The sequence below is a fragment of the Schistosoma haematobium genome, chromosome 4, assembly GCF_000699445.3.
Source record: "Schistosoma haematobium chromosome 4, whole genome shotgun sequence".
Taxonomy (NCBI): domain Eukaryota; kingdom Metazoa; phylum Platyhelminthes; class Trematoda; order Strigeidida; family Schistosomatidae; genus Schistosoma; species Schistosoma haematobium.
Window position 1 is genome coordinate 1056347 of NC_067199.1, and position 14789 is coordinate 1071135.

A 14789-nucleotide genomic window follows, 5' to 3' on the forward strand; every position below is an offset into this window, starting at 1 on the left:
AAACATAATAATAATAATAATAATAATTTCATTGAACTAAATAATTCTTACCCCTATCAGTTGTGGATTATTTTAATAAATTTCATGAGTCATTTGAAGCTAGACCACCATAGAAAACCAGGAAGCACTGGACGGCCGTTTCGTCTTGTTGTGTGACACCTCAGCAATGCTCATCCACGATCACGCTTCGCAAGATTTGAACTCAGGACCTATCAGTCTCACACACGAACACTTAACCTCTAGACCACTGAAACGGCATCCGATCTAACTTCAATTGTTTCATGATGTCAACTATTAGAATCTATAGAATATTCTTAAAACCCCTATGGATACTAATAGATTTCCGTTTAATATACATTCATGTTAGACAATAATAACAAAACAGTTTATAAGTATTTCACTTTGATTCATTAACAACCATAAACGTATTCTATCAACAGTTTTATATTAGTGTATTGTATTATCCTATGTAAAAGACATTAATTATAATATTTTTTTAATGTTTATTTATCCGAAAGATAGGTAAGGAAAGAAATGTAGTTATGTTTCCATTGTAACAGTTTGTCTGTCATACAGAATTTTTCAGTATACAGGTCTATATTAGAATATTCACATAGTTGAAAAATAGGTAATTCATACATTTGGATAGACTATGGTTAATGTTAAAGGTAAAGGAATATTTCAATCTACGAAGTGTTGACACGTTCTAGTCGCTTCTAACCTTTTATAACACATGCTTGATAACAACTAACATAGTATATGAACTGCTGTATTTTGGTTTACTAGTTAACTAGTATCATGATATCATATCATACCTGAATATATTGTAGACATGAGGTGTCGAAACCTTTACATATCTAACCATCATCATTGATGAACACGGTGAATTTGATGTAGATGTGAAGGCGAGGATCGACAAACCAAGAGCAGCATATTTACAAGTGAACAACATCTGGAACATTAAACAAATGTCTGTCAACCAACACCAATGTCAGAATTTTCAATACAAATGTCAACACAGTTCTACTGTATGGGATAGAAACTTGCAGAACTACGAAAGCCATCATCCACAAGATACAACTGTTTATTAACAGTTGTCTATGCAAAATACTTCAGATCTGTTGGTCAGACACTATGAGTAACAACATACTGTGGGAAAGAACAGACCAAATCCCAATGGAGGAAGAAATCAGGAAGAATTGCTGGAAGTGGCATAGGACACACATTGAGGAAAGCACCGAACAGCGTTATCACAAGACAAGCTCTCACATGGAACCCTCAAGGTCAACGGAGGAGAAGAGGAAGACGAAAGAACACATTACACCGAGAAATGGAGATAGATATGAGAAGAATGGACAAGAATTAGACAGAACTGGAAAGGAAGGCCAAGGAGAGAATGGGTTAGAGAATGCTGGGAGTAACATGCGTAAATAGGTAAGTACGTAAGAATGTGCAATGTCGAATTCTCCCTACGTCTTACTAGTCTTTCAATTACTGTCATTTATTATTCAATAATGTATTCATACTCTTTTTATCTTAGTTAGTTACCTCATATAAATTATGGAAGTACCAAGCTTATTACAATCTTCTCAAAGTTAAGAAATAAGTGACACATCTCACGCGTCCTGGATTCCACTGCTAGCCACTATCCATCTTTGCTTATAATAATAATATTATTATTATTATTAGTGGTAAACTGAGATCATGGTAAGATCATGGACGACCTTTGAACAACGCTGAAGTGACCAAATGAAGGTTATAAACCAATATAAGGAATAAGAATTAAGCTTTACAGTTAATGGTTAAGGTTAAGAATTAGATTTAGCGTTTTTATCACGAACTTATTTCAGTAATAATGTCAAAACTCTATTTATCCAAATGGATGAATGAATTTCGCGCCAAAATTCGAGGTCTGTTATCTTATACCAGATTGGTTCATTCATAAATTATAGTCACATCTGAGATCATTCTTAGTATTTTTAATTAAGTGAAATAATAATCGTGGATGCGCAGTGCTGAGGAGTCTCATACTAGGACGAAACGGCCGTCCAGTGCTTCCTGGTTTTCCATGGTGGTCTAGCTTCAATTGACTCATGATTTCAACTTGTGAAATTTCTAAAAATCTCCACAAAATTCATTCTGATAATAATAATCACCTGCTCACCAGTGACTGATTTCAGGAGACACTCCTGGAGTTCTAGTGAGAAGTCGTTACCAGTGGAGTTCAACCAGGTCTGTTGTGAGATAGGAACTCACTGAAGACAATGGTGTACGGTGGCGCAACTTCGTGGATTGGTTGAAGTTAGACATAAGCACCGTTGGATGACGGCTCAGTGGTCTAGTGGTTAAGTGCTCGCGCGCGAAGCCAGTAGGTCCTGGGTTCGGGTTCCGCGGGGTGCAGGATCATGGATGCGCACTGCTGAGGAGTCCCGTACTAGGACGAAACGGCCGTCAAGTGCTTCCAGGTTTTCAATGGTGGTCTAGCTTCAACTGACTCATGATTTCAACTTGTGAAATAATAAATATCAGTGAATTTTTCAGTAAACCATTTGATTTAAGCTACCAGTTTTAACATGAGTGGTGGCAGTACATAATGGTTTATATGTGGAGTTTTAAGAAGATAACTGTAATAAGCTCTTAATAATTCCTTGAAAAGTTTTCAAAGATATAAGAGATACTAAAGTAGCACTTTCATTGATTAGCATCCTTTAAATATCTGTAAGGGAACAATGAATAGTGATGGGTTACGCTTTTTACTATTTATTATTGAATTTGTTCACATGTTTCTCAGAACATTTTTAGAATGTCATGGTTACGTATAATCCTGTAATTACAAGTGTTGTTTTTTTCTTGTGGTACATAAAAGTACCCTTCAAATTAAGTTTTCTTTATATTTCTCAACTCTTATTTACACTTTAGGGTTCAAGATTTGAAGTATTATGATGACTAGAATATAGTTAGAAGGTCATTGTCTACACTTTCCAGTATAACATATATTAACTAGTCAAAGGTTTTCGTGCGTTATGGTCACTTCGCCGAGCGTTCAAATCTTTTGACGAGGAAACGTTTCGAATTTTATATCCCATATATGTTAGACCACACTTAGAGTAATGCATCCAAGCAGCTAGCCTGTGTCTGGTAAAGGATACTAACTCCCTTGAGCGTGTCCAGCGTGTAGGAACGAAATTAGTGAAGGGTCTTTCTAGACTCCTTTATGATGAGCGTTTAAAACGCCTAAATCTTTTCCCCTTGTCGTATCGTAGGACACGAAGTGACCTTATACTGGCATTTCGAATCTTTAATTATGATTTGAGTGTTAATATGTCTTATCTTTTTGCTCCCTCAAGCACTAATAATCTCCGCGGTCATAGCAAGAAGGTTCGTAAACCACGATCTAATAAACTTAAAGTGGGGTCCCGTTTTTCTCATCGAATAGTCAATCATTGGAACGCCTTACCCGAACAAGTGGTATCAGCCCCATCAGTGAATACTTTCAAGGAGGAGCTGGACCTTCACTGGGAAGCAGTGTCAGGATTAATACATATTGAATTAAATGCTTGATTCTTCAGTAACGTAGTCTTTCCCTTCAATGATACATTAGATAATTACATAAAAATGATGTTTCATTAATACTGGATGTACAATAATTAAACATTATGAACCACTAACCATTTTTGAAATAAAGTATGCTATTTTGTAACATTACACATTCCAAACTGCATATTAGCTTGGTGACAATAGTTTCAAAGAAGTCATAGATCTATGTTTCATCTCCACTTTTGTTGGAACTAACAACTTTCATACGATTCGAACTTGTATCACACAGTCTCAACATTCATGACATTGAGTTATTCACTCTATTACTGACTTATTGTTAGACTGACTTGTTTAAATAATCACTTGGTACTTATCAGTGTATAATAATTACAATACAATAATATAATTCTAAAAAAATCTAATCATATTGTACAGATCATAGTCATAATCCTATTCAGTCAGTCAAGATGAATACATCATCCCTAGTTTAGATCAGTCAGTCAATAACAACGTAGAACTTCGTACGTACGTACGTACATCAGTTCGAGTTGCCACACCACATTAGCACAGAGATGCAGTGGTCGATTCAAATCCCATAGTGGTAGAGGTAATAAGAGTATAAGCAGTAATCAGGAAAATTAGTGTTTGGAGATGTTACTTAAAGAGTATAATACAGTGAAATAAATTTGGGAAGAGAAAAAAAAAGAGATAAGGAGGAATAAGGAGATCAAAATTTGGGAGAACACAAAGAGTGGATGCACCTGCGCCATTGCAAACTATTTCGAGCCATGTTATTCAACGTCTCTAACCATCAGTTGCTATCATCTCGCGGTCCCCAACCAGGTAGTCTACACCTACCAACATGACTCAGTCCACTTGTCAGTAACTTCATGGATTTGTGCTATGTTTTGGTCTGGTCTGCCCTAGCTTTCTTCCAACCTACTCCTATACCACTGAACATCGCACGTCGAGGCAGTCGGTCGTTGGGCATACGTAACACTTGTCCAAGCCATCTCAACTGATGAAGTTTCACTACTTCACCAATGGATTTGCCATCCTTACCTAGTACCTAGTTTAGATGATTGTACATGAAAGACTTTTCTTGACAGTTAGAGATATTAAGGAATATACAGTAAGGTTAAATTTCATGCAAATTGATATTTTTCAGTTTGGCGCATTTCCAATAGTGATATCAAAATGATCTTCCATTTAAAACTGGAAACTTCATCATATATCACCCGTATTAATGGTGATATTAGAGTTAGTGGAGAAGATTTACATCTTAGATAGATGATTTTCATTGGAGTTTTATTCTTTGAACTGGATGGTTGTTTGATCGTGGAGCTTTCATCGTTCTTCTGGACGACAGAATCAGCATAAACTTCAAGTAGAAGTTTGTTACAAAACTCCATCAAAAAGATATTAGAGTTAAGTTCAAACAATTTTTTAAATAAATTTCTATGTTCCGTCAACTGAATGGTTTATTTGTACAATTCAATTTGTCAAATAATAGTAAAAGGATATTCCACTTCTAAAGGGAATATTTTGAGTACTCCTATGATGAAGATGATGATTGTCATAAGTATGAACTAGGATTATATATGTAAATTATCTACATGTTTACATGTCCATCCGCCTTTCTGTCTGTCTATCTATCTATCCATCCATCCATCTAATGTCTACCTGTTTATCTAACTACGTATCCTGTTACCATATATTAAGTTATTGAATATTCAGTACTGCCAGTTTGTCTAAAATATCATTAATTGTTTTGTTTAACAATGTTTTACATTAGTAATTGATATGTAATGGGAAATAAACGGAAAACTACATACATATAGCCTTAATTCACAAGCTTTTTGTAAGTAATGATGGATAGTGGCTAGCAGTGGAATCCAGGAAGCGCGTTTCGTCCTATTCGGGACTCGTCAGTTAGATGTACCTGCATCTCACAGTTGATGTTCACTATGGGATTCGAACACAGTACCATTCGCTTCAAACGCCATCGCATTATCCACTCAGCTACAGTATGCATATATGCCAATAACAGACTGATCAATTGCAGTCTTAAACCTCAATGGGAAGATACAAGCCAAACAATATCAAGTGAATCTACATACATATATATACTTGTTTGGATTTTGATATTGATGTTCAGGTTTATAATTGATCCAAACAACTAATACATATGAGTTAAAATTCATTCTTGTCAACAAGCCAGTGATAACCTGAACTCAGCAACTAAATAGATAACACGATTGCGCTTGAAGCGAACGGTATTGTATTACAGTCCTGGAATAAATATTAACTCTGGGATGTAGGCATATCATGCTGACAAGTCCTAAATAGCACAAAACGAGCGTGCAGGGTTCTACTACAAACCACCATCAATCTCCGCTTATAATAATGATATATTTGTACATCTTTGTTAGTAATATCAGTTCCATGTATACTTGTTATGATAATATTATCAAATAAAGAGTCATATGATGTATGATTTATAACTAGTTAGGTTTTCGGAGTTCATATTTTGTTGAGAATGTTCCAATGATAATATACCATACCATACCATACCTTATATTTTACATCTCCGATTATCTTTTTAATAGACTCATTCTCAATGTTTAACCATGACGCCTTCCAACGGTTTGGTATCCTAAAGTGACATTTCGAGAAAAGCCGGTATACATTTTTTTCAGGGGAAGATTATATCAATTACTTTTCCGTAAATCAACATTTATGTGATTATTTACTATTTCCAAACAATCACAAGTTTAGTTTGATAGTTTTTCTTTCTCATAAAACCAAATAGGAAGTGAGGTCCACAAAAATTACGCGAAATGTAATGAAACTAATGGTCGGTACACACATGTATCACAGTAATAAAAAAAAAGAGGTAATTGATAACCTGGACAGTTCTGCAATAACAATGGTAACTATCTGAAATAGATTTACATGGAGTTTTGTTCTCTGAGCTGGATGGTTTGGTTGTGGAGCTTCCATCGTTCTTCTGTACGACATCATCGTCATCATCTCGAAATAGATTTTCATTTGTTATCTATCACATTATACGAATTTGATTGAATATTTAAATGTATGTTTATATTTATTATGAAGATTTGTTGAATTTGTAGATTATGTTCAACAAATTTTTACCCCTGTTATGGTATCTCTAAAGAACAGGAAACAATGGACTGATGTTTTTATCATAGGATAGGACTGTATAACAGTGCACATATTCTATCTTACCATGAATCTAACTTAAATTATATAAAATCAGTTTAACTTGACTACAATATTTAGATCACTAGTAACATATTGCAAAATATTCCTGAGGTTCTCATAGGAAATCATGACTGTTGTAGTTAAGAAATGTCTGGTATAAAACGGTTTTCACTAATGGCATTGGATGTTCACTGAGTTAGATCACAAATTGAACACAGTTCAAATTATACTAAGAAAATTTGGAATAGCGGTCTTAATGATTAAGCGTTCTCTGAGAAATCTAAGGGTACGAATTTCGATTCCTGGTGATGTTATATTCATGGACTACTAAAGAATTCCTTAGTAAGGTGAGACAGTTGATGATGCTTTCTGATTTTAAATAGTATTTTAACGGATATCAGTCTGTGACAAATAAAAACGAAATATACCCAGTCAGTTGAGCATACTTCCTTCTTGTAATACCTATCTAGCTAGGATTTTTAGATAGAATCTATGACAGTGCAAATAGTTCATCTTGTTCTGTCATCTCTCTCATCCAACTAAGGAATAGTCTTAAATTAGTTGATATTCTTAAAAGATTAACCTTAGTTGAAAGAATCATTGAAAACTGGCGATCTCTGGAAATCTATTTCTTCCGATAACAGGGCTTTTAAAGAACTGCATATCCATAATTCCGTTTGAAATTCAACCCATCATCAAACTATTCTTTACAAAGTCCATTCAATAATAATCTTAAATATTGTTGGTTATTGTTGGTTATCTTCTTAACAAATAATTTCATTGAACCCTTTATATTACACTAAAATAATTAATACTTGTAATGCAGTTAAAACGTGGCATCAGTTCACAAACTCATTAACTTCCAATCTAAGCCATGTTAACAGATGTAGACGACTTGGTTGGGGTCCGAGTCATTATCATAACCAATGGTTAGAGACTCTGATGACATGACTCGGAATCGATCACAATGGAGTAGGTGTATACACACTCTTTGTCTTCGCTTAGACTAAGAGATTAAAATCGCTTTATACCTTTATTTCTAAGAACTAATTCTTTCTTCCTGTATTATATCTTTATATGAAATCTTTCTTTTATATATTACTATCATTGAAGTGACTACTGCTATGGATTTGATGTTCATCTTGTTTTGTTAATGAGGTGTGTCAAGTTCGACTTATGTACATGTGTGCCTGATCCTACTTTGAAGCTGACTGACAAGGTGACGTAATAATAACAACTTTGGCTTGATTTAGTCCTTTAAGTTCGATTACAGTATATATAACATGCGCAAAATCTTAATAAAATTTCTTCTTCAGAATCACTTAACTTCTGAATATTCAAACGATATGTACCAAAAACTTCAAAAAGCTTGTGGTTTACTGGATTCATAACAATCAGTAATTGTTTGGAACCCGCCTTAACACCCTGCTGTCCTATATTAGTCATCTAAAGTATATGAATCCTATAGTAATCCCATAAATGATAGAGGAGGATAAATATATATATGAACTATTACAGTGTTATTTCTTAGATTTTTCAATAATTAAATTCTCGATAGTTTTTGAATATTAATATGGAATCGCATAACTACACATTGCTGGCAGATATAATTAGTTATTTAAATTACCATACTTAATAGGCTCTGATAATTACCATCCTCTGTATCCATCATCTATTTTAACACTAAAACATAAATATTTTCCTGAAATTTAAAACTAATAACATGGTTAAAGAGGGATAGTGGCTAGCAGTGGAATCTAGGACGCGCGTTTCGTTCTATTTGGGACTCGTCAGCTGGATATATCTGCATCTCACAGTTGATGTTCACTCTGCGAATTGAACCCAGTACTGTTCGTTTAAAATACCATTGTGTAATCCACTTAGCTACTGAGTCCTGATAGCCACCTCGTTGTGCAATGGGAAGATAAAAGTAAATAACACCAAGCGAATATAATGACAGAGTTAGTTTATTTAACGATGAGTATATTTCATATTCCTACTACTACTACTACTACTACTACCACTACTACTACTACTACTACTACTACCACTACTACTACTACTACTACTACTACTACTACTACTACTACTACTACTACTACTACTACTACTACTACTGCTGCTGCTGCTACTACTACTACTCTACTACTACTACTACTACTACTACTACTGCTACTGCTACTGCTGCTGCTGCTGCTGCTGCTGCTGCTGCTGCTGCTGCTGCTGCTGCTGCTGCTGCTGCTGCTGCTGCTGCTGCTGCTGCTGCTGCTGCTGCTGCTGCTGCTGCTGCTGCTGCTGCTGCTGCTGCTGCTGCTGCTGCTGCTGCTGCTGCTGCTGCTGCTGCTGCTGCTGCTGCTGCTGCTGCTGCTGCTGCTGCTGCTGCTGCTGCTGCTGCTGCTGCTGCTGCTGCTGCTGCTACTGCTACTACTGCTACTACTACTACTACTACTACTACTACTACTACTACTACTACTACTACTACTACTACTACTACTACTACTACTACTACTACTACTACTACTACTATTATTATTATTATTATTATTATTATTATTATTATTATTATTATTATTATTATTATTATTATTAGCAATGATAAGTTAATACTACTATAATCACATTAAGCTTATGCAATATATTCTATTCTTCATTGAATTTTAAATTACCTTCGAAGAAAACAAACAAACAAATCAATCAATATAATATAAGAATGAAAATTATATTTTGATAAATGAACTAGGGATATGTGTTTTTTGTTGTTGTTGTTGTTTCACATCAGGTTACCAAACCTAATCTAACTAAACATTATACTAACAGCCATTTATTGGGTTGTGTTTGCATGTTTATTTGTATAAATGTGTGTGTGTGTGTCCGTGTGTAGTATGTATGTAATGATAAAATAATAAACAAGCAAACAAGCAAACAAACAACCATATTCATTTTTTTTAAATATTTAATGTTTATCATTATTTCTTTATTTTATTTTCCTCGTAAATTCACACCTTGAATAATTTATTGGAGAAGAAAATAAACAGTAAGAAAAGAAAAGAAAAGAAAAAAACGAACGAGGGTGTTTATCTTATTTGACAACTCATCTCTGATTGGTTAATATTTATTAACCAATCATATTAGCCTCCCTTCTATATATATAAATACTTTTTGTTGTTGACTTGATAGTAATAATAAAAGCCATTGGAGTCGTTCTATATTGGATTATATATATTGTGGATAGTTACATATTCACTTTATGATATCACTCAAGTGATTTGTTATTATTATTTATTTGTTTCTTCGGGGGGAATTTTCATCGTATTCGGATATACTTTTTTTTTTAAAGGAAAATAGATAGAGGAAAACTAACTCAATTTAATTAATAATCATTAATTACAATTTGCTTTGGTTAATTCCAGGCGTTTAAACGGACACACTAAAGCGAACACCCTTTATTTACATGACCTAATCCATAAGTGGTTTCTATGTAATACACAATTAAATACCTTTAATTTGTCAAGTTTACTTTATTTGAAAATATACAAATTATATTTGGATTTGACATTACATAATTGGATTTATCATTAAGATTATCATTCGGTTCGTGGAGTATATGTATATTCATATATCAGCAACATTATCCGTATCCATTATATGATATTTCAATTAAAACAAATGTCAATAAAAGATAATCGATTGTGGATAATTTCAGTTTATTGAACCCTACACACACACACACACACACACGCACATACATACATACATACATAAATAGAAGAAATGAAAGTTAAAAACAAACGTCCATATAACAGGTCAGAGACATGTACACGAAGTAGTGCTAATAGTAATACAGTTTCTGGGACTAATACTGCATCGACATACATTCCTAACAAATTAAATGAACAATTAGATCAATCAGATAATAATAACAATTATCCTATTTTAACAGACAGTTCATTAAATGATAATGAGGCTATGAACAAAAGTCATAAAAAAACTTGTAATTCAACAACTAAAAATACTAAAACACGTCATAAATCAAGTAAACATACAAATTCCTCTTGCTCATCATCATCATCACCTTCTATTTCAAATAATGCTAATAGTACTGTAACACAAGTAAGTGGAACATCATTGAAAATTACACATCGTGGTGGACGTACACATGTATCATCTATTAATCCCACTACTACTAATACTAATACTACTATTAATAATACTAATAATAGTAATAATAATTTAATTTCAAATACAATACGTTTATCTAATTCCAAATCAAATTGTTGTTCATCATCTACATCGACTTCATCATCAATTATTTCTAGTGGAACTAATGAACCAATTGATCCATATGAATTTGCTGTAAAAACTGATGAATCAATTAATCCATGTGGATTGAATGATAGTTTAATACCAATTAAACGATTAAAATTAGATAGAGTAAGTTTATGATTATTATTTATTTTTCTAAATTGTAATTTTATACTTTATGGTTAGCGTTTAGCGTTTTTTTTTTAGCGAGTTAGTTTTCTACGGGATGGGGACGCCAACCCCATGCCCAACCCTCCTCCTTTATCCAGGCTTGGGACCGGCAGTAGCCCCCGGAGGGACTTCAGGCGGAGTTTTTATACTTTATGATGAATATATAATTGATAGTTGTTTGATTTTGTAACCTTAGTGCTTCCGACTCAGTGGTTTAGTGGTTAAGTGCTCGCGCGCGAAACCAGTAGGTCCTGGGTTCGAATCTCGCGGGTTGCGGGATCGTGGATGCACAGTGCTGAGGAGTACCATATTAGGAAGAAACGGCCGTCCAGTGCTTACAGGTTTTCTATGGTTATCTAGCTTCAATTGACTCATGATTTCAACCTGTGAAATTTCTAAAAATCTCCATAAAACCCATTCTAATGTTACTTATACTCTTACTACCTTTATCACTATGGGATTTGAATCGATAATTGTATCTCTGGGCTAATTTAGTATGGTAACTTGAATTGATTTAAGTACGTACTAAGTTTTACGTTGTTACTGACTGACTAACTGACTGGTTACGTAACCACTGTTTTACTTAATAAAGCCAATTATGATATTGTAAATAATTTTGATTCATTTTACCTGGTTTTTTTTTCTAAAAAAGTTTTATCCTTTCTGTTTCATTCGTCGACAGTTTATTCATCAACTTGATGATGATAACTAGAATAACTGAATCTATTGTCTTGTAATTGTGTACTTTTTTCTTCTCATCAATTTAAAATCATGCGTAAAATTACTTTTGTAAGCTTCCGAGAGTGAAACTTCAGCACTGCGATGTTAAGGTTATATACTGTTGTTGAATCTTATACAAGGCGAAACGTGAATCACAGATTCCATTCATTGTCATTAACCTACTTTGTTTAAGTTTACTAGTTGTTATATATCTGGATGATGTTTTTATTGATATGAAAAGTTTAACTTTCCTTCATTCATATAAAATAGATGGAATGTGGCTAGTAGTTGAATCCAAAAACGCGCGTTTTGAATTACCTCTAGCTGTTAGATAATATTTGGATTCATTTTATGATGTAATTATATATACCAGTCGTAAAATGAGCTAAGATTAAATATGACAAACTTACTACTTATTTATTTATTTAAACACATAAACATTGGTAAATCATTCGATTTGTGTGAGGGCTGGGATACTCCCCGGGTGCCCATACCGAAGCAGGTGATTTCCTTAGGGGGCTATAACCCGAGCCTTGGACCTAAAGGTAGTGGAACAACGTCAGGAGATGCAGTCCCACTGTAGCCGGTGATCAACAATTGGTTCATATGTCATTTGTTCCCACAGGATACTGGAGCCCATGTGCACCATTGGTTTGGGATCCGGTTAAAGAGCCGGACATTCGCTTTTCATCCACTCAATTTCGTAAACCACACTCCCGCCACGAGAAGGTAGTGAGTAGGACCCCCCGGCAGAAGCTGTATACGCTTGACCGTGTGAGAGCATTTCGAGAAGGAGGGCGGGTGCACCCCACTTTTGGCCATACCAGGGCATTTGGGGGCAAATGTGACGAAACGATTAAAGAATACTGTCCTTGAAATATGATATCACGATTAAGTTATTTTGATGATATTTAACCTTCCTTAAATAAGACTATTATTATTATAAACAATTTCTACCAAGAAACTATTGTTATTACCTAACTGTTATATATATATAATAGAAGATAAAATGTATGCATAGTTGTTTCTAACGTCTGATACTATTACTACTATTATTACTTCAAGATTTGTCTTGTATTCATTTAATCTTATTATACTAATATGATATTGACAACAACAACAACAACAACAGGATAAATCGATACACACATATATGCCAGGTTCTATGTTCCATGTGACTAAGTCGTTTTCAAACTTGTAATTGATTAATTTAACAATTGAACTTTTATGTTTCTTTTAAAGTTTTTTGTTGTTGATATTTTACTTTAAACAGTCCTAATTGACAGGTAAATCAATAACTCATACAATTGTATATAAGATTTATATTAATCAATTAAAGTTTAAATGATTGTTACTAATTTAATGTATGTATTATAAATAATAATATTGATTTTAATTTTAGTTGCTAAGGCTTTGAATAATACCAGATGTTGTTGCATTTAATCGCTTTATCAATCTCGTTTTTCTTTTTTTCTTTTCTCTCTTTTTTTAATGGTAATAACGAATAAAACATATGGTTATGTCTTTTGGTGGAGTTTTGTTCTCTGAGCTGGACCAAACCATCCAGCTCAGAGAACAAAACTTCATCAAAATCATCCACCTGAGCTACAAATCTTCTCCACCATCTCATATGGTTATGTCATTTTATTCTGTTTACCTTCTCTTTTTTTTTCGTAATCTATATGCTTATTGATGTTTATCTTAGAAAATGTTTCACCTTTTCCTGTTATCTTTAGATTTAAACAATATAACACCAGTATGATTTTTGTATAAAAAGAAGAAAAAAGGTTTGTTAATGGAAGTGATTATTACGTAACATGACAATTTGGACGTTTAAATCCATTGGAAGATCATTTATAATTTGAATATCTTAGTGATAACATCAGTTATTAGCCGATGAACGGGTTTAAATATGTAACAAAGTATCAATCTCCTCAAATATTGTATATTACATCTTACTAATGATGTAAACCAGCATAATACTTATACTTACCAGTTTCTGTCGAATGCCTTCAATGATGGGTAGTGGCTAGCAGTGAATTCCAAGATGTGCATTTCGTCCTATTTGGGATACGTTAGCTGGATTAAGACTAAATGTATCTGTTCTATTATTATTGATTTTAAGACATGTCATCTAAAACTCCTGAATATTAGTTACAGTAGTCAAACGAAACTCACTCAGGTTGTATTCATCTATCGATAACTCTCAGATAACAATCAGTGATTTTACAGAGTGATGCAACATTATACTTTGGTCTCTCCTGTCTTTCTTCCAAACAACAGCATGCATAACAGTAGACGATAGTTAGGCAAAATGAATATATATCCCAACCACTTGCCAGATGAATTAGATGATTATTATTATTATTATCATTATTATTATTATTGGAGCATATCGAATGTAGAATCGTAAGAGTTCGCCAATGAGAAGTAAATTTTCACATCATATCAATGTATGGAATGGTTTGACTGAATCTCTCATGAAATAATCACTCAAATGTTTTTTCAAAATAAAGCGAACCATCTTACTTTTTAAGCAAAGATGAATAGTAGCAAGTAGTGGAACCCAGCAATTTAAACTTCACCCTATTGTATAAATTAGTAGTTGTCAGGACTGAGTAGCTAAGTGGATGACGTGATGGCGTTTGAAGTGAACGGTACTCGGTTTGAGTCTCACAGTGAACATCAACTCTGAGATGTATGTACATCCAGCAATGCGTTGCAAATAGGATGAAACCTGTGTCTTGAATTCAACTACTAGCCTCTATTCATCTATTCTTATAATACTTATGAATTAAGGCGATATCGAAGTAATACACACAGTATGCACATAT

The 14789-nt window shown here is 33.8% G+C and overlaps 1 protein-coding gene across 1 annotated transcript in view; it reads left to right on the forward strand.

The window, feature by feature from the left end:
* Positions 1–10533: 10533 nt before the first annotated feature.
* The window catches only part of MS3_00007170 (uncharacterized protein), a gene marked incomplete at both ends in the record, with an annotated part of 65398 nt that continues 61142 nt past the window's right edge, over positions 10534–14789 (forward strand). The window contains one exon of the mRNA XM_012938438.3: positions 10534–11193. Coding sequence (XP_012793892.2) covers positions 10534–11193 — 660 coding nt within the window. The remainder of the gene's footprint in view (positions 11194–14789) is intronic.